At 44.5% G+C, this 20,301-nt stretch overlaps 1 protein-coding gene across 3 annotated transcripts in view; it reads right to left on the bottom strand.

Moving 5' to 3' along the window:
* The window catches only part of RIC8B (RIC8 guanine nucleotide exchange factor B), an 87,463-nt gene extending 73,955 nt beyond the window's left edge, over positions 1-13,508 (bottom strand). Inside the window, exons 1-2 of one of the 3 annotated variants that reach the window (XM_074226768.1) lie at positions 13,361-13,508; positions 2,757-2,804 (exon numbers count right to left, since the gene is read on the bottom strand). In XM_074226768.1, the coding sequence (XP_074082869.1) occupies positions 2,757-2,804; positions 13,361-13,444 (132 nt within the window). In that variant the 5' untranslated portion in view covers positions 13,445-13,508. Of the gene's footprint in view, positions 1-2,756; positions 2,805-12,662; positions 12,890-13,360 lie in introns of those variants that run through there. The other 2 variants (XM_074226767.1, XM_074226766.1) reach the window with 2 other exon arrangements.
* Positions 13,509-20,301: the final 6,793 nt, after the last annotated feature.

Genomic DNA, 20,301 nt, shown 5'->3' with positions numbered 1-20,301 from the left:
AGTGGATACCACAGAACAAAAGCAATTTGGATGTTTTGAGTTTCTCTTCCGTTCAAATGAGCTTCTAATGATTGACTGATTGCTAGGGGGGTCAGGAGAAAAACAAGGCAATCATTTTAAGGGTTGATATAACTCAATAAGTTAAAACAAAAACAAAACACCTCGGGAAAAATGGGGACAGAAAAGAGACCAACAGACTTAGCAATCAGTGGCTCGTTTGGGAACTCCGAAGAGAACAATTTTGGTTGAATAATGAGGTCAGAAGTCAGATTGCAAAGGGATGAGTGAAGAATGAGAGAGCAGAAGAACTGGAGGCAATAAGTGTGGGTAGCTTTTTCTAGAAGTTTGGCTGGTAAATGGAAGGGAGATATAGGCTGATAGCTTGAGAGGATGTTTGGGGCTGGTAAAGGGTTTTTTTTTAAGGATGAGGGAAACTTGGGTATTCTTGAAGGCAATAGGTTGGGGACCAGGAAAGAGGGAAAGAATGAAGATCCATATTTATAGAAGCTCTTTTTGTAGTAGTAGTAGTAGTAGTAGTAGTAGTAGTAGTAGTAGTAGTAGTAGTAGTAAATAATTGGACATTGTGGGCATGCCCATCAGTTGGGGAACGGCTAAACAAGGTATGGTATATGAATATTATGGAGTACTATGTTCTATAAGAAATCGTGAGTGGTCAGATTCTAGAGAAGCATGGGAAGAATTACAGGTACTGATGCTGGGTAAAGGGAGCAGAAACAAGAGAACAATGTACACATTAACCACAACATTGTGAGTTGATGAACCTTGATGGATGTAGCTCCTCTCAGCAGCTCAGAGAGCTGGGACAACCCTGAGAGACCTGCTGTGGACGATGCCATCCACATTCAGACGAAGAAAACAAAACAAAAAAAACTACAGAATCTGAATAAAAACTGTTCACTTTTAAAAATTTTTCTCGTTTTTCCTTCCTATCTCATGGTTTTCTTTCTTTTTCCTTAGTCCTAATTCCTCATGCAGAAAATGACTAATCTGTAAATATGTTAAACACAAATGTACACGTGCAATGTTCACTAAACTGCTTATCACTGAGGGGAGGGGGGTTGGGAAGGGAGGGTGGAAGAAAATTGTTTAACTTATAAATATGCATGTAGATGAATGTTGAAAAACTTTCATAACATGTAATTGGAAAAAATAAATAAAATATCATTAAGAGGAAAAAAGCTGATAAAAAAGATTGAAGATTAAATCAAAGGGATGATTTGCAAGGAATAATTAGGTTACAATCTGATGAAGACAGGAGGTGAAGGGATAAGAAGGGTAAATAGAAAGGTTGGCTTTAGTCAGGAGAAGGAGCATCTCAGAGGCGGCTAGGTGGTGCAGTGGATAGAACACCAGCCCTGAAGTCAGGAGGACCTGAGTTCAAATCCAACCTCAGACACTTAATAATGACCTAGCTGTGTGGCCTTGGGCAAGCCACTTAACCCCATAGCCTTGAAAAACAAACAAACAAAAGGAGTATCTCCTTGTAAAAAACAAAGGAAATGGAGGAGAGAGTTAGAGGAGGAGTCTAGAAGTTTTAAGATGAAGGGAAGAAAAAGGCATTTATATCAAATGGCAAAAAAAAAAGAAAAAAAAAAGAAATAGTTCCTTTCTCCAGGGAGCTTACATTTGGTTGGGAGATAAAACATATAGAAATATATATTGTCATAAAAGCAGAATGTGACAAAGATTTAAAAAAAAAAAAGGAGACCAAAAAATGATGAGATATCTAGGAAGGAAGGATGGAAGAAAGGAAGGAATGACTGTAGGAAGAGAGGGAGGAAGGAAGAAAGGAAACCAACCCTCTTGGCTTGAGGTGGGATCATTAGGGAAGATGTGTTAGGACTTCATTTAGAAAGGGGGGAGGGAAAAGAAGAGTGCATCCTGGGAACAGAAGATGTCATAAATAAAGACATGCAACAATAAAAAGGCAGGATGAGATGTAAGAAATCTAGTTTAGCCGAAGTATAGAGGATGCTAAGGAAGAACTGAGACAGTACATGAACCTCTTGGCACAGGCCGACTGAAAAGGGCCTTGACTAAGAAGGTAGAACTGATATATCTGTCCAGGAAACAGTTTCCTTCTGGGACCCGATAAGGGGAAGCAAAGTTGCAGAGGGGATACACTGGAATACTGGTGCCTCCAGCTGCTGGCCCTGCCCTGTCACTCATTAGCCACAACCCTTACCTAGGATTTCCAGGGGAATTTTGAGAAAATGGAAGCCTCCCCCACACAAAAAGATTCCAACTCTGCATTAAGAATGGTTTGCATTTTTCAAGTCCTTTAAGGTTTCCAAAGTGCCTTCCTCAGGACAACCCCATGAAGCATAAAGTTATGACAAGATCACTCCCCTAAAAGAGGACCCCAGGTTTGTGGGAAGTGGGAATGCTTACCTGCAAGCCAGTCAATTTGCCTTAGCAGGAAAGTTCAAGGGATTTGCCTGCGCTAAAGAGGCTTGCCCCCCATCAATAAGTACCAGAGGAAAGAAAATGCCGGCCCAAGGCTGGCAGTCATTCCATCACATCACATGCCTCTTGGTGAAAGGGCTGCCTCTGGGGACTAACCCTGCTTTAAAGAGCAGCCCACCTATCAGTCCACAGCCTTTATGGCCCCTTCTACTGCTCAAATTGTGTGAATCGAATCTCCTCCGGGGAACATGCTTAGCAAAGATGTGTGCGCGCATCTCACACACCCACACACCCACACACACGCCAAGTAGTGGGCCGGCTCTGCTTACCTTTCTCTTCTCTTCGTCGGCAGGGTCGAATTTGAAAGTAGCTCTGTGCTGTGGGGAAAAAGAAACCACACGTCATTAGAAGGATACAGAAATAATATTTGGGGCCACAACAAAAAAGATACATAAAACAAGCCACCGGGAAAGGACTTCTCTATTGGGAGAGGGAGGGACTTTTCCTATTTTCTTTTTTTGAAAATAATCCTTTCTCATAAGATGGTTCTCAAGAAAGGTGAGTGGGAGGAAGTCTAGGCCAATTCAAAACAAAAGATGTGTGTGTGTGTGTGTGTGTGAAAATCTGGGATTTCCTTTTTAAAGAATAAAGAGGCCTGTGTATCAGTCAGCAAATTAGATTTCAAAAATGCCTTCAAATTTACAAAGAGTTTTCACAGATATTCTCTCTGCTCCAAAAATTCTCTGAAGGAGACAGCAGAGAATTGGAGCATCCTGGGGATCTCCAGCTGAAAGGGTCATCTAACTCAGCCCCCTCACTTTACAAAAGAGGAAGCTGATACTCAAGGGGGTGAAGTGATTTGGGCAGGATCACACTGCTACTGAGGACCGGAGATAAGACACGAACCCAGTCCAGTCATTTCATTTTATTGTCTCCATTTAAAAAAAGCTAGGGAAGCTGAGTGAGGGTCAGAGAGAGGAATTGACTTTTGCTCTGGGCTACAAAGCAAGACTGGGGCAGAACTAAAGTCTCCTAGAGGTCTGTGCTCTTTCTACTACATTATGCTGCTCCTTCTTAACTACCTATTTTTATCAAAGGCTCTGGAGACACAGAAGCAGCATAAGACATGGCTCCTGCCTTCAAGATTCTAAAAACTGATGATAACAAGTCCAGAAAAGTTAAATCATAAGCCTGAGATCACTTCCACAATCGTGTCCTTTATGGGTTGTTCTCAAAGAAGGTCATGATATAAGTTAAGGAACAATCTCTGTTTATGAAGAGATTTTCTTCTCAACTCCATGGGCTATGCACATACATAATTTCACAGTTTAAAGGGGAGAGGGGGAACTATTGAGCACTGGAAAGATGCGTTGGATCTGAAGTCAAAAGAGTTGAGTTAGAATACTGGCACCATCACCAATGACCAATGTGACCACTGACAAGGGCCTCCCAATTCTTTATCTATAAAATACTGGATGTATTCCAAGAATCCTCCCAATTCTCTGGTCCCATCAGATTCTGGATGCTTCTACAACATCTCCCTCCATCCCAGAGTTGGAGGAATATGAAGAATCAGTGATAGGTACAGGTGCTCACTCAGTGTCAGTGTGTGGTGGTATAGAAAAGAAGTCTTGGGACTCCTAAAGTCATGCCAAGGACTTTCTTCATAAGACTAAAAAACTAGGAATCCTCAAGTACTTCAGGCTTTTAACTAAAATTTCCTCTGGTTCAATGCCTGTCTTTCCTCTTGTGATTTGCCAGTTAGTTCAAGAACAAATATTTGCTGGCACCATCTTGGATCTTAGGAACTTGGTAGACTATAGGTATTAAAAAGTCAAGTTAAGAAACATTTATTCATTTCCCTCTACATGTCAGACTAGAGATACAAGGAAAAGCCAAAAAACCTGGTTCTTTCCCTTAGGGAACTTACATTCCAAAGGGATAGACAAAATGCAAATAACTGTGTACAATCTGTACATACAAGGAAAATTGGAGACAATCAACAGAGGGAAGATCCTAACATTAAAGTGGCCTAGGAAAGGTACTAGAAAAGTCCTGCAGTTATGTGCCATGTTGTAGTAACATCATCTTGGAAAACAGAGCTAGCTTTTAAATAGACAAACCAAATTCAAATCACCATTCCAAGACTTACTAGTTGTGTGACCTTGTGGGTCACTTCCCATCTCCTCACCTCTATTTCTTCACTTGTAAATAAAGGAATTGGCTCAGATAGAAGCCCTGCATTCCCTTCTAGTTGTAAGTCTGTTACTAGAGATGGAATGCTAAAATGGGGCAAACAGCTGGAACTGTATGAGACATCACCAGAAGGAACCAGGAGGGGAGATACAGACTGCATGTGGGAATCCTTGAGAAGACCTTCCTTGGAAAGAACAGAGCTTTAAAGAACCTGGGATTTTCTGAGAAGTGAGTGCTTCAATCACAAACCCCACATCTTAAGTCAACTGTTTTTATGAGCTGCCAAGGAGGAGGAGGAGGAGAAGAAAGGAGATGATGATGAAATAGAAGAAAATGAAGAAGGATTAGAAGAACAAGAATAAGGGGCGGCTAAGTGGCACAATGGATAGAGCACCGGCCCTGGAGTCAGGAGTACCGGAGTTCAAATCCGGCCTCAGACACTTAATAATCACCTAGCTGTGTGGCCTTGGGCAAGCCACTTAACCCCATTTCCTTGCAAAAAAACCTAAAAAAAAAAAAAAAAGAACAACAACAACAAGAAATTGTTCAGTTTTCTGTTCTGACTGAGCTTAGAAAGGTTAGTCTTAGACAACAGACATACAGTTGGCATCTCTAATTTGCTTAGAAACTCTCACTTGTCTTGGCAATGCCTTTAAGAACCATAAGGAGGCAGCGGAGGTGGACTTCAGTAGAGAAGCAGAAGAACACGGCAGAGATGGGCACGGTCAATGTTGGAAGAATGGGTAGCAATTTGTTCCCCACTTCCAAGATGGCTGACAACCAAGATGGCACCAAGAGAAAAGGCAAAAATGGTATCTTTCAGGGATGAACCTGAGCAATATCATTCAGACTGGATCAAAGCTAGAGAAAAAAGACAAAAACTTGAAACTGGAACCCAAAGGCAACTAGGTTTGAGGAAGACAGGGCCTATAAGAAAATTCTGGCATGTGAAGAGGAAAAAGCAAGCTGGGAGTCTTAAATTGAGTGCATAGTGAGGATCAATGACGCTCAGAGAAGAGTTTGCATGGATGGGAAGATGGACAAGGAGGCAGCAAAGATCATCCCAAGGTTATTGGCTAAGAATGGGTAAGTATAGACGAGGTCCATGTAAAAGGTCAGCAATAATAGCTTCTTGGAACCCCAACCAGTCTACTGAAACAGTTATCATGTGTACACTTTATTACCATGAACCAAATAGCTCTTAACAGAAGTAGCCATTAGACATGAAGGTTTCTGAATGCCAAGTGATTGGCTTTTGATGGAACCTTTTGGCATCTGGAGAGAAGGGACAGAGAAATATAAGCCTTCTGGGGAAGGAAGACACCTGCTAGGTTAGAGAAAACATCTCACAATCATTCACTATACAAACATCAATCTCTTGTCATGAGCAATTTGAATAAGACGTAAAGAGGACTCATTTCCTTCAGTTGTCATTTTTAAAGGTGAGGGGGTTCCTTTTACATCTTCAGCATGAACCACTGAAATGATAGGTGAATAAAGCCTCTGACTCCTCTCAAGAGGACTTCGATTTAATTAAAAATATATAGGAGTATGTGAGACAATGCAAAATGTATTTTGAATGTACTAATCCTTTCGTCAATACGATATCGAAAGCAAAAGTTCTTTGCATCTACAAGTGGGTTTTTTTGGGGGGCCAGAAGAGGTTAGACTTCCAAGTCTAGTTTGTTTTAAACATCCTCTGCCCTTTATCTCTTAAGTGACTCCCTCTTTCTATTCTCTGCCCACATCCAAGGAAAGAGAAGAAAGGGGAGGGGAGAGTGGAGGAAAAATCCCCAAAAGGCATCTCTTCCCATGAGAGCACATGGGGTGCTTCAGCCAATAACAACCACCACATGCCTGCCATTCATCCAAAGTACTTGACTTTGAGATGAATGGGGAAGAGACAAAGGGAAAAAACCAGGGCCTCAAAACCTAATCATTGCTCAATCCTAAGTATTTCAAGAAATTAAGCTGGACCCCCTCCACCCCAGTCCCCAGAGGGAGACCCTGCTCAATGATCTCCACCAATCCCCATTGGATTTCCCATTAAGCTAAAAAATGAAATCATTTCTAGATCCCTACGACCAAAACCAATGAACTCTGTCATCTACACAACATAAAAGGGTTATTCTTTTGATTTTATAAGAAGCACCCAAGTCTCTATTTTTCTTCATTTCCCAATTTTCTGGGTAAGCAGCTTATTTAAAGATGTCAGCTAAGACCCGTTTTAGCCACTGCATGCATCCACCTTCCCCTGGTTTTCAGGTTGAAAGAGGCCCAGGTGACACCAATAAACACTAAGCAATCCATCTGAGCTACGTGGGGGAGAGGGCGTCATACTAACCCACTTCCCAAGTGGAGGCAGAGATTCAGGCCCAGGAAGGTGATAGGCCAATGAATTCCGAAGACCCCAAAAGATGAAGGAATGGGTCAAGTAGAATGAGTGGCCCACCAGGCTTGCTCTTCCACTAAAGCTTAGCCCTGGCTTCAGTCACAGCTGGAAAGTAGAGGCCCTTTGACACAGTCATCTGTGTTCAGGTTGCTCTGGCCTAAGTCACAGATTGTGTTTCCAGGCCTAACCCCCAGATTAGTGTTTTCCAAATAGTGAGTCAGATCTGCCAGCAAAGATCTGGCTTGTCTCCGGAAAGGAGGGATTCCCCTGTGGCCCCTCAGCCCACTCTGACCCAAATATCTTTAAAGCCCTTGCATCCCCAGATCAAACATCCCTTATTCCTTCTCTTCACTTGGAACCTTATGAAAGAACAGAAGACTTGGGTTCAAATCCTGAGATGTTTCCTACCAGGGTGCCCTTGCCTGCGTGAGTCACCACCTTGACAGGCCAGCTTCTGATGGCATAAAATGACAGAGCTGAAATAGGCCTCATCTACCCCAAAATCAATGATCCCATGACCCCTACTGGGAAAATTCATGGACAATCAACAATGGCCCCCTCAGATGCTACAGAGTGTCTCCTAGGAAACAGGGTTTAATGAATAGATGAATGAGTGAAGAATCACGCATCTAGCTCTTTCTAAATTATGAACATTGTGCCAAGATTAAAGGGCACAAATAGGAAAAAAGACAGGCTCTTCCCTCAAGGAGCTCACATTCTAATGGAGGGGATAGCAAGGGAAGCAGATTCCATGGCAGAGCTGATGGAAAGGCCCAGAGATCCCAAAAGTGCAGCTCAAGAGAGCCTGGGGCCCTCAATGGCGCAAACTCCTTCCTAGAGAGGTTTTTATTTCTCTCTCCTGTTCTATCAGCACCCACCCAGCTTCTGAGATAAAGATAACCTTTACTATGGTCTCGGTTGAAAAGTCATCTCAACAGATACACTCTCAGGGTTAAAAAAAAAAAAAGACCCACACATTTTACTAGGGTTGGGGAATGACGGATTAGGGAAATAAAACAAAGTTATGTGAAATTTAGAATTGTTACCTTCACAAAAGTACAGAGATTTTCAGTTCAGCCCCAGTTGACCCATTGGTCTTGGGATCAATTCATAACAAAATGTCCAAGGAACAATGATGGTAGCCCACTGACTGCCCTGGCTGTGGAGTCAGAGGCTTGGACATTTCTCCTATGTCTCCTGAACAAGTCACATCCCTGATCTGTGCCTCAGTTTCTTCATTGACAAATGAATGAAGGGGAGGATTTGGACTGAATGATCTGCTGGGTCCCGTCAAGCTATGCATGCATGATCCTAGATTTCTCACTAGGTCTTTTTTTCAAAGATCTATGGAAATTCCTGTGTTTTGTCTCAGCACACCTACACTTGCAGGATTCTATGGGAGAAGCATGCTCTGGGTGTACTGGAACCCTAAAAATGCATTGCCCAGTTGACCACTAGACTGCCAGCTTCCTGAGGGCAGGAGTTAGTTGTAACCAGGGTTGATAAACCCAAGGGCATCCAACATGTTCCCAAGAAGCTCAGAAGTCCCTAACTGTTGCTGACAGCAACTGCTGAGGATGGAGCCAAGCATCCCTTACCAGGTCTGATTTCTTAGCTGAAGAAAAGAAAAAAGGAGGATTTCCAATGATTTGGAACAAAGAGCTCTGGTTACAGGGATGATATGCTTTGTATTATCAATGTGAGTGACCTACCTAGGATCAAAGGAAGATATTTGGACCTTCCTGAAAAACCTCTGTTGTCTCTTTTTCCTCCTTACCAAACCACTAAAAAGACAGAAGACCAACGTTCATAGGAATCATTAGACTGTAAGTTCCTTAAGGGAAGGAAATGTTTCCATTTTGCTGGAATGTGGAGGTTGCCATATATGGTTAGAACCAGCACCTGCCCTGAGGAAACCTGCAATTTAGTGGCAAGCTTGGGCAATGCCCATCCAGACCTTTCTTTTGGGGGCACATTTTTTTTATAAAAATCCACAGTGAATGGAATGCGATTCCATTGGAACTGAATAAATGCTCTGTTAATTGACTGGCTCCTAGGTTTAGAACCCGAATTGAGCTAAGAAATCATTGTCTACCTCTTCATTCTACGGAGGAGGAAATTCAAAGAGGTTTAGTGACAGCTGCAGTCATTTCTGCTGTAAATTGCAGAGTCAGAGATCCAGGGTCTTCAATTCCAAATCCAGTTTTTTCCTTCCACGCTAACCTGCTTCTCTACTATATTTTGCTACTCTCAGTGAGCAACAGAGCATAAGAAATGGCTACAGGTAATGGGAAATTTGGGCCTGGAGAAGGGAGGACTGTGGGAGACTTGACAATCATCAGTAAGTATGGGAAAGGGTTGTCTTGTAAAGCCAGATTAGCCATATTCCTCATAGTTTCAGGGCAGGCACAGGACCAATGGGTCCAAGTTACAGGGAGAAAGGTTTCAACTAGAAATTGGAGCTGTCCAAAAAAAGGAACGGGCTATGTCATACAGTCGTGGATTCCCAGAACTGGTGGTCCGAGGATTGTAGATTCAAAGGTTGGAAGGCGTGACAAAGATCCTCTTGTTCAATCCAATCATTTTCCCCTCACAAGGGAGGGAAATGATCACTTGTCAATGTTATAAAAAAGGTTTTCATAGATTGCCTGGGGGCTACACCAGATGACTTCTAAGGTCCTTCCAACTCTGAGATCTTGTGAGCTAGAACTGAAAATATAACCACAAAAGGTTCCACTCCTTTGAGAACATTCCTGCTTCATCCGGAGACAGTTAGTTACATGCCCATGGCCAAAGAATCGAGTCAGATGACTTGGAAACTAACCAATGGTGCAGTCTCTGTGGCACCACTGAAATCCATAGCTCCCATTTTCCAAGCCCCCCACTACCCGGCAGATCTGCTTGCCATTCATAGCGCATGAGTTGGCCAAAGCTCCCTGTTATCTATTAGACTCTGGGTGGAGGGGTGGTGCTATTGGCAAACATGAATATTCATTAGCTTATTTCCAACAGCTTGAGGAAGAAATGCCACTCAATGCTCCCCCCCCCCCCCTTTTTTTGGCAAATGAGACTTTAAGAACATTGCCCACCATGGAAGTCAAGGGTCAAAGAGTCAATAATCATTAAAGCCAAGACTAACCTTCCCCACAGCTGACTGACTTACCTTTCCCTCTTCCTGATCACTATCATCAGACTCTTTCTGTTCTTCCTCAAGCCTCCACGCCTTCCCTAAGAGATTCTTCCCCAAGACACCTGGAGGCTGTCTCCCCCATAGAATGTGAGGTCTTTATATCTGCAACACTCTCCAAAGTGCCCAGCTCATAATAAACACTTGACAGATACTTGCTGGTTGATCAGCAGACTGGGACTTAACCTCCACTCCGACCAGTATCAAATATGGTGGGAGAGGGGTTGAGCATCCCATAGCTACTCAACCAGTGGTACTGCCTGACCCTGAACCCAACTGCCAAGTAACCATGGAAGACCACTGATGTGAGAATGCCCCCTCTTCCAGAAAGGGGGCAGATAATCTACTCATCCTAACCATCATTACAATGACTTCCATGTTAAACTTCAAGAATAATTCCAAAGGTGGGGAAGGGCATTAGAGATGACCTTGAAAAACATCATGTACTTGGAGCTAAAGCTTTTGAGAGGAGATGAGTTTCTCTGAGCAGGAATAAAAGAAGTCAAACTGGAGGGACAGTGGAGCCAGGAAATAACCATGAAAGATCATAGAAAGAGAAAGGAGGGAAAAATGAGAATGAACTGAAGGTAGGACCACAATGTAGAAATTTTCTCTCCTTCCTACCCCAAACTCCTTACTCTTAGGAAATATTATCATTCCTTTTTGAGTCCTCTTCTGGAACAATAAATGGCAAGATCTAGAAAGGATCTTGTAAATCCCCTGGTGCAAACTCATTTTACCCATGAGGAATCTAAGACCCAGAGGTGAAATGATTTTTCCAAGGTAGGAAATGGTAGGGCAGGAATCTAAATCCAACCCTTCTGCCTCCAAGCCAGCCTCTTGGCCAGAACCATTCCCATTGTAGACCCAGGAGATAGACTTTCTATTGAAATGCTCCAACCTCCCATGGACCCCTTTATGGTTTCACTGAGAACTGGTATTCAATCCAAGGAGGCCAATCACAGTTCAATGAGGCCTGCTTGTACAGGCTGAACTTTGTTCACATCCTCCCAGAAGACTCCCAGCAGTGAGTGCTGGTTATCTTTTTGCTCTCTCACAGAAAAAAAATCATCTTTGACTCTGCTTCTCTGACTTCCTTACTTATGAAGGGTCATAGCCTGCTCATGCCCTCTATGTGTCTCCAACGGCCTTTAGAAGATGTTCTAATAGGATTCTTTCTAGGTTGTGGGTTTCCATGACTTGTAGTCACAAAATGGCCTCAGAAGAATCTTAGTGCTAAAGAAATATGTGTCTTTGTTTCGGGGATCATTGTTTTAGAGTCACTAAAAGGACAGTACAGCTTTCCAAAGGCAATCTAGCCTTTGAACTGGGAAAAGAAGTTAGGACAGCTCTACCTCCTCTTCATGGCCATTATGGGCTCAAATCACTGTCCATTTGCAGAGTCTGCCCAAGATGCAATAATGGACAAATGGTGTCTACCCACTACATAGCATAGGCCAGAGTGGAAGAATCAAACTTGTGACCTGAATCAGATTAAAATGGAATTGGGAAGCCACTTAACAAAAGAAATTAAAAATATAATACAACAAAGATGATGCTCATGTGTGATTTTCTAAGTTGAAATGCAGCCCTTAAGGATCATTTCTATTTGACTCTGACACCACTGGTCTTGACATGGCTTTCTGAACCCAGAGGCCAGGTCAAGATCAGTTTGATAGATAGATTTATTTTGGATGAAATAAATAAGAGTTTTACCATTTTCATCTCATTATGTTGTTTTCCTTTAGAATCTTATGCACATTACTCAGAGAGGGGGCCCATAGGCTTCACTCAACTGCATATGGGGTCCAGGATCAGAATCCCTGGACTAGACAATAAGTATTCTTGGAAGCCCACTTGGTTTTTCCAGTGTTGAAACTCCTGAGTGACTCTGGGGCATACAGTTGGCCCAATTTCCTCCAAGGACAAGAGCCTCTGAAGGACCTCAGAACCGGTTAAGGGCTTGGTGCTGAGCTCTCCTACGGCACCGGCAAACATACTTCAGGCAAGGATCCGTCTCCCTGTTTTATGCCTCACTTGTTTTTAAAGACCAGAAGACGGTGTTAGAGCTTTCAAAGATTATTGTTGACATATGCGTGGGGCATGCCTCCTTGGAGGAGAGCCTTTAACACGGGGCTTGGCTCTACCGAGTCAGTAATTTTTTTAAATCATCCACCAACAACAAGCACCGTGGGATCTCGTATCGGCTACATTCTCCAGTCAAGTGTACGATGGTGAAAACGTCTTTGACTGCAGTGTGTGGCTTGTGTGTTCTATGAGGATGCCCTCAACATTTGTGATGGCAGAGGGTGTGTGTGTGTGTGTGTGTGTGTGTGTGTGTGTATGTTGTGTGTGTATGTTGTGTGTGTGTGTGTGTATGTTGTGTGTGTGTGTATGTGTGTGTGTGTGCCATGCTCCAAAGAAATACAAAACAGAAAGGGTATACTCAAAAAAGCCCACCAGTTCAGCTACGGAGTGTAAAGGGTATCGCCCTTTAACCAGTCCAAGCGGGCGAGAGAATGGAGAGATTTGACATTCAAGGTGCGGGAGTCTGTTTTCACAAGAAGTCGGATCTACGTCTAATAAAGAAAAACAAAAAGCACTAGGGATTACCCCAGCAATCTGGTTCCTGGGGAATGCCGGGTGTGGGGTCCCCCATGTCGGCTCCACTCCCGGCATTACCTGTGAGACTCCGGACCGGTCACCTCCCTGGGGCTGGGCTCCCTTCTCTGCAAAATGACCGGATGATCTCTGGGGGTCCTCCGGACCCCAAAGCTGAGGGGCGGGGTCGGCTCGGGCACCTGCGGCCCCGGGACCCCACCCGGCCCTCACGGGCACCTGCCCCGCCTAGAACCCGCAGTTCGGGGGGCACCGTCCCCGCCGAGGTGTTGGGGGGCGGGGTGCCTTCCGGGGAGGCCCAGGGCGGCGCGGCAGGCCCGGGGGCGGGGGTGGTCAGCCGCGGCCGTCCGGCCCGCAGGGAACGGCCCCTGGCGAGGGGGTCCCCGGGCCCCGCGGGTGGGGTGCTGCCGAGCGGCGCCGGGCAAGGGCGGCCCAAGGGGGGAAGGGAGGCCGGGCCCGGGCGCCCCGGCTGGCGCGGACCCCGGGCCGGGCCGGGCCGGTGACCTTGGGCCGGGGTCCCCGCGGCGCGCGGGCTTTACCTCCTCGCTGTACTCCCGCAGGACCCTCTCCACGGCCCCCGCGTCGCCGCCCCGCAGGGTGCTCAGCGCCCGCTCCGCGTCCATGGCCGCGCCGGCGGGGCGCTGCTCCGGCTCCGCTCCGCGCCCGGCGCCCGGGCCGGCCCGCTGCTCGCCAGCTCCCGCTCGCCCGCCCTCCCACCCGCCGGCCTCCGCCTGGCTCGGCCTGACGTCAGCGCCCTCACCTCTCACCCCGTGACGTCAACGTCCCCCATGGCAACCGCCGCGCCGCGCCGCGCCCGCCCGCCCCGCGGATTGGCCGCGCGCCGGGGGGCGGAGCCTCGGCCGGGCGCGGGGAGAGGCGCGGGCCCCGCCCGGCGTCGCTCCGCGTTCCTCCCTTGCCGCGGCTTCGCCGGACTACTCCTCCCAAGATGCAGCGGGGCAGACCCGGCGCGCCCTCCCTCCGCCCCGCCCACCCGCCGGCTGAGGGGCTCCGCGCGGCATGCTGGGAGGGTAGTCTCCTCGCAGGGTGTGCTGGGAGTTGTAGTTCCGTGGCGGGCCGGCCCCCCACCCCCACCCGGGCAGAGGGAGGAGCCCGTGGCGCCTCTGGGTTTGGGGTGGCTGGAGATTGCACCCCGGGAAGCCTCCCTTTACAACTCCACCCTCATGGGGAATTAGGCCAGGACTGACACCAGGAACCGAAGGCTGGTCTGAACCGGTTCCTTCCTCTTTTTTTTTTTTTTGGTTTTTTTTTTAAAAGCGGCTTCGGCTCCCCCTGATGCCCCACCCAGAGTTTTGGATCTGGGGGGCCCGGCTCTGCTCGCAGCTGCCCTGCACCCCCTGCGCCGGCCGTAAGGGCCAGCGCCGCCCCCCGGCCTCAGTTTCTTGCTCCTTTCCAAATCCAGACCCAGTCCCTCCCCTACCCTGGAAGCTTCAGTAGCTCCCTATTACCCTGGTGGTCTAGCCCGGCCCCCCAAGTCCACTTCTCCTGCTCCGAGGTCAAGGCCATCATCATCGTCCTTACTAGGATACATTACAAGCATGGCTGATTGCTCTCCTTCCTCCCTTCCTTCCTCCCTTCCTCCCTTCCTTCCTCCCTTCCTTCCTTCCTTCCTTCCTTCCTTCCTTCCCTCCTTCCTCCCTTCCCTCCTTCCTTCCCTCCTTCCTTCCTTCCCTCCTTCCCTCCTTCCTTCCTTCCCTCCTTCCTTCCTTCCCTCCCTCCCTCCTTTCCTCCCTCCCTCCTTTCCTCCCTCCCTCCTTCCTTCCCTCCCTCCCTCCCTCCTTTCTTTCTTTCTTTCTTTCTTCCTTTCTTCTTTCTTTCTTTCTTTCTTTTCTTCCTTCCTTCCTTTCATTCTTTCTTTCTTCCTTTCTTTTCTTTTTCTTTTTCTTTCTTTCTTCCTTTCTTCTTTCTTTCTTTCTTTCTTTCTTTTCTTCCTTCCTTCCTTTCATTCTTTCTTTCTTCCTCTTTCTTTTCTTTCTTTTTCTTTTTCTTTCTTTCTTCCTTTCTTCTTTCTTTCTTTCTTTTCTTCCTTCCTTCCTTTCATTCTTTCTTTCTTCCTCTTTCTTTTCTTTCTTTTTCTTTCTTTCTTTCTTTCTTTCTTCCTTTCTTTCTTCTTTCTTTCTTTCTTTCTTTCTTTTCTTCCTTCCTTCCTTTCATTCTTTCTTCCTCTTTCTTTTCTTTCTCTTTCTTTCTTTCTTTCTTTCTTTCTTTCTTTTCTTCCTTTCTTTCTTCTTTCTTTCTTTCTTTTGAATTTTACAATTTTGCCCCTAATCTTGCTTCCTCTCCCCACCCCCCACCCCCAGAAGGCATTCTGTTAGTCTTTACATCGTCTCCATGGTATATATTGATCTCAGTGGAACATGATGAGAGAGAAATCATATCCTAAATTATAAGAGATAGTAAAAGTACATAATAAGATAACAGGTTTTTTTCCTAATTAAAAGTAATAGTCTTCAGTCTTTGTTCAAACCCCACAGTTCTTTCTCTGGATACAGATGGTATTCTCCATTGCAGATAGCCCCATATTGTCCCTGATTGCCGCACTGAAGGGATGAGCACGTCCATCAGGGTTGATCATCACCCCCATGTTACTGTTTTCTGGTTCTGCTCATCTTGCTCACCATCAGTTCATGCAAGTCCCTCCAGGCTTCCCTGAATTCCCATCCCTCCAGTTTCTAATAGAACAATAGTGTTCCATGACATACATAGACCACAGTTTGCTAAGCCATTCCCCAATGGATGGACATTCCCTCAATTTCCTGATTGGTTCTTAAAGCCCTTCACCAACTGAACTCGCCTATGCTTCCCAACTACCTTCCCATGACTCCTCTACAACCCCCTCCTCCAGTTCCACCACACTGGTACACCCCTACCCCCCATCCTGCCTCTGTGCCCTGACTTTCTTCTTCTCTCTTTTCATTCCCCTCCCATTCCTAGAATCCCCAGACACTTTCAAGCTTCAGCTCCCAAATCATAGTCTCCTTTAAAAGGCTCTCTCTGGGCAGCTAGGTGGCATAGCGGATAGAGCACTGGCCCTGTAGTCAGGAGTACCTGGGCTCAAATCTGGTCTCAGACACATAATTACATATCTGTGTGGCCTTGGGCAAGTCACTTAACCCCATTGCCTTGCAAAAACCTAAAAAAAAAAAAAGGTTCTCTGCCACGTCCATAGTCCTGAGTCTTCCAGTCTCCCCTGGAAGTTGCTTTGTATCTATGTGTGTCTACTCAGCATCCATTTATTTTTATTTTTCTCTTTCCCCTCCTACAGCAGAAAGCTAGCTAGGTCTAAAATTTCAAGAGTGATTTTGCTACTCTGGCTCTCAGTTTCTTCATCTGTTAAATGAAGGGATTGGGCTCAGGGACCTCTCTTCTAGGGTTGCCTCCAGTCCTAGATCTAAGAACCATTAAGCTCCTTAATGGTCAATATTGTTTTAGTTTTGTCTTTATGCCATCAGGGCCTCCTCCAGTATCATGAATGTTTATTGACTTGGTTTGAATGGAATTGAATTTCACTTGCCCATAGTATAGTTTGTCCCCTCAAAATAGCAAGGCTCCATCAATGGAGGTGTCCAAACAAGGCTTAGATGGTTACTAGTTTGGGTGTTGTGGCCAGGATTCATTCTCAAGAGATCCATGGGAGAAGGAGCAGAGTTCACAAATTTGGAGTACTACTGGTCTGCCCCTTAGTAAAATAGTTTTTGTGAATTATTGTGACTTTTGTCCCCTTGTGGATCAGTTTCTCCAGATTTGCCCTCTCTTTCACATGCAGCAAGTTGCCAGGTTCATTCTTGACACCTTTCCACCATGGCAGAACTTACCAGAGGTTGTGTCCTACTGGTATGACCTAGAAGAATTCAAGTTCACCTCCTTGTCAAGATTAGTGATGGCCACTTTTATATGATATGGTTCATTGGTCCAGAACTTCAAAGCTTTAAAAATAATCAGTCTCATAAAAAGCATACTTCTTAGTAATGAAAGTTATATCAACAAGCAAAAAATGAAAAGGGATCATTAGAAACACTTCCTTATGAAGCTGCTCAAAGTCTATTTGGTATGAGATCTCTCTCCCCACTAGTGGAGATCAGCATCTCCCACATTTATCTGGGAGATGAGACAGAATTGGCAAGAGAGGGAGAGAGGAGAGATCTGGTCTCTGGAGTTTTTCTGGCTTCCAAATTTGATAGAGAAGGCATGTGATGCTAATCTCTCCCCAGGTCTTTGAAGAAGCCAACATGTAAAACTTGGTCAATCTCCCCATTTTCAGCTTTGCTACACTAAAGATGGCATGAAATTTTCCCCTTGGGTGAGATCCAAAGGCTCTCTGTATTCATGAAGGTAAAATGTCTCACTCCCAATGGGAGTACATTTTCAGTCTATTATCTAGCAAGTGTAGACTATAGGCATTCACATCTATGTACATGATATACATCCACTGGCATGCATACACACACATACACTTTCTCCAATTTCTGTTTTGCTATTGACTTGGATAAATGGATTTCTTTGCTATTTGTTCTGGGTGTGGAACTGGTGTTTAATGGGACAGGAGTCAATGAGAGGAGACAGACAAGAGACAGAGACAGTGTATTTGTGTATGTGTATATATGTGTTGTGTGTGTGTGTGTGTGTATCTGTGCATTCATACTGGGAGATCAGTCAAATAGAACTCGGACCCTCCCTTTCCCCATTAATAAACAGTGATCAGAAATAGATATCATTCTAGCCCTGTACCCTTCTTTCTAAGGACAGCAGAGTGGCCACTCTCTGGCAGGAATCTATCTCCCTTGGAGAAATGAGAGGGGGATACTAGGGATGTTTATTCTTGCCTTTGACCAGCTATATTACATATTTCCATTAACATATTGAAAAATAGTTGGTTTTCTTGCTAGTTTAATTTTATTTCCTCTCTACCAGAATTTTCCCTATGATGCAAATCATTAAGTCTTTGAGTACCTACTTTGTGGTCAGCAAAGTAAGCAATGCTTAACAATGACTTTATGTGTAAACTCTGTCTCCTGACTATACCAAGGGAATGAATAGGCCGGGGTCTCACTTCATTCCTCCACCTAAGTTACTCTTTAGAAAAAGCCACCTGATGTCACAAGGATCTGCTTTCCAGAAGAAGACTGACTGTAATTCTTGGGGTTCAATAATTACACTTGTAAATAACTTGTTATAGGATTCTGTTTTTTAATCCATTCTGCCATCTATTTCCATTTTACGAGAGTGTTCAACCCCTTCACATTCACAGTTATGATTACTGACTCTGCATTTCCCCCTATCTTATTTTTCCCCAGTTATGCTTTCTTTCTCCTTTCACCCTATCCCCCCTCATCAAGGTTTTGTTCTGATCAACACCTCCCTCAATCTGACCTCCCTTCCATCATAATTACACTTTATTTTTTAGGTTTTTGCAAGGCCATGGGGTTAAGTGGCTTGCCCAAGGCCACACAGCTATGTAATTATTAAGTGTCTGAGATCGGATTTGAACTCAGATCCTCCTGACCCCAGGGCCAGTGCTCTATCCACTGTGTCACCTAGCGACCACCATAATTACACTTTTAAGAGAGCTTTTAAAAATAAAAACAAATGATGAATTTATACTTTTTTGAAATGACTATTCACTTAAAATTTATTTTATTTTATGGAATAAAACAAACATTTCCATAACATAGTACAATAAAAAGATGATTTTACATGAAACAGCAAATCTACTATGTACTTTACTATTTCAAATTTTCAACACATATGTGCATATATAAAATTATTCTATGCATACTTTGTTTTATCTGTTCTTTCTCTGGAGGTAAATAGCTTCTTTCTTCAAATGTTTTTTATGGTGAATGTGGGTATTTATAATGGGAAAAATAACTAATTCATTGAAATTCTTGAAACAATGTTGCTGTTACTGTATACAACATTCCCTTGTTTCTGCTCATTTTGTCCTTCATTAATTGACTTTAAAAAAATGAGAGGATCATGGATCAAAAACTGCAAAAGAATTAAGAGGCCAGTGATTTTAGCATCCTCATTTTACAGATGAGGAAAATGAGGCCCAGAGACATTCAGGCATCTCTCACATATTCTACCCTCTCGCCTTTTTTCCCCTGAGATGGCTTAGCTCTTATGTTATTCATCAGCCTCACCTCCTCTCACCTGAACTGATATAATACCCAACTCTTTGATTACCCTACCTCAAATCCTCCTCACTCCATTCCATCCTCTATAAAAGCGATTTCCCCAAGGTTTGACCATGTCACCATCATCAACAGCACTCCCCCTACCCCAATAAGCTTCAAAGCCTCCCCTTTGCTTCTCAGATCAACTCCTGTTGGGCATTTAAAAACTTTATAACCTGAACCTATTCCATCTTTCCAGGTTTATTTATTACCCTCCATAGACTTGATACTTATTCTAAAATGGCCTCTGATGTACAAACTCATCTTCAGTCGTCCTCAGGCTGGAGTCCATCTTCTCACCTCTGCTACTTTAAGATTCAGTTCAAAATACCATTTTCTACTGAAATCCATATCTTTGTATCTGGGGTTTGTATTTGTCTATTTTGGGGCTTGGATCTCCCAGTTGGAATGGAAGTGCCTTGAGGGTCAAGACTGCATCACTTTGAACTCTTTACTACCCTGTTCCCCCACCCCAGTCCAAGTCAATACAATGTCACCTCATAGAGGGTGTTGAATAAATATTTGCTCAAAGTCACATAGTGATAGAGACCTGGACCAAATGGCTCATCTTGGACTCTTAGGCTGGTGCCATTTACAAGCGCTCATGCCACATCCTTCATACATGTTTCAATGAGTATTGTTTTGAATACAATGAGAGGAGACAGAGTGTATGTGTCTCTCTGTGTGTCTGTGTGTGTGTGTGTGTGCATGCGCGTGTGTAAATACTGGGAGATCAGTCAAATAGGGAAGGACCAACCACACCATCTTTGGGAGGAGACCCATTCTGGGGAACACTACTGGCTTGTAGGTGACTAAGGCAAAGCCTTCATCGCCACACCCTAGTTGTGGGTCTGCCTCCTTTGACCACCCCACCCCCACCCTCCCGACATTGTCTCTATCCCTCCCTTTCTTCTTTGAATATATATACACATACATACGTAGATACACATATTCATGCATGCATATTCATGTATAAAACATATGTAAATATTTTATATTTATTTGCAATTCTTGAGTTCTATAAAACACATAGACCTTTTAAACTAATTTTAGAAAGAAATAGTAAACATTAATGAAAACAACATTTATTGAATAACTTCATATTGTAACTAATGAATTCCAATACAAAATATCATGAATGAATAAAAAAGCCTGCATTAAGCCTCTGTGCTGTGTGATTACTCTGTACTAACCATTGGGAATCTGAAAGGGAACCTCAAGGAACCAACATCCCCAGGAGGGCTCACAGCCCCTTGACTGGATGGAAAGACCTGGGGGTCTCAGCG

This window comes from Macrotis lagotis, chromosome 2, assembly GCF_037893015.1.
Source record: "Macrotis lagotis isolate mMagLag1 chromosome 2, bilby.v1.9.chrom.fasta, whole genome shotgun sequence".
NCBI classification, from domain to species: Eukaryota; Metazoa; Chordata; class Mammalia; order Peramelemorphia; family Peramelidae; genus Macrotis; species Macrotis lagotis.
The sequence above is the reverse complement of the archived record's forward strand: the minus strand, read 5'-3'. Positions and strand labels throughout refer to the sequence as shown.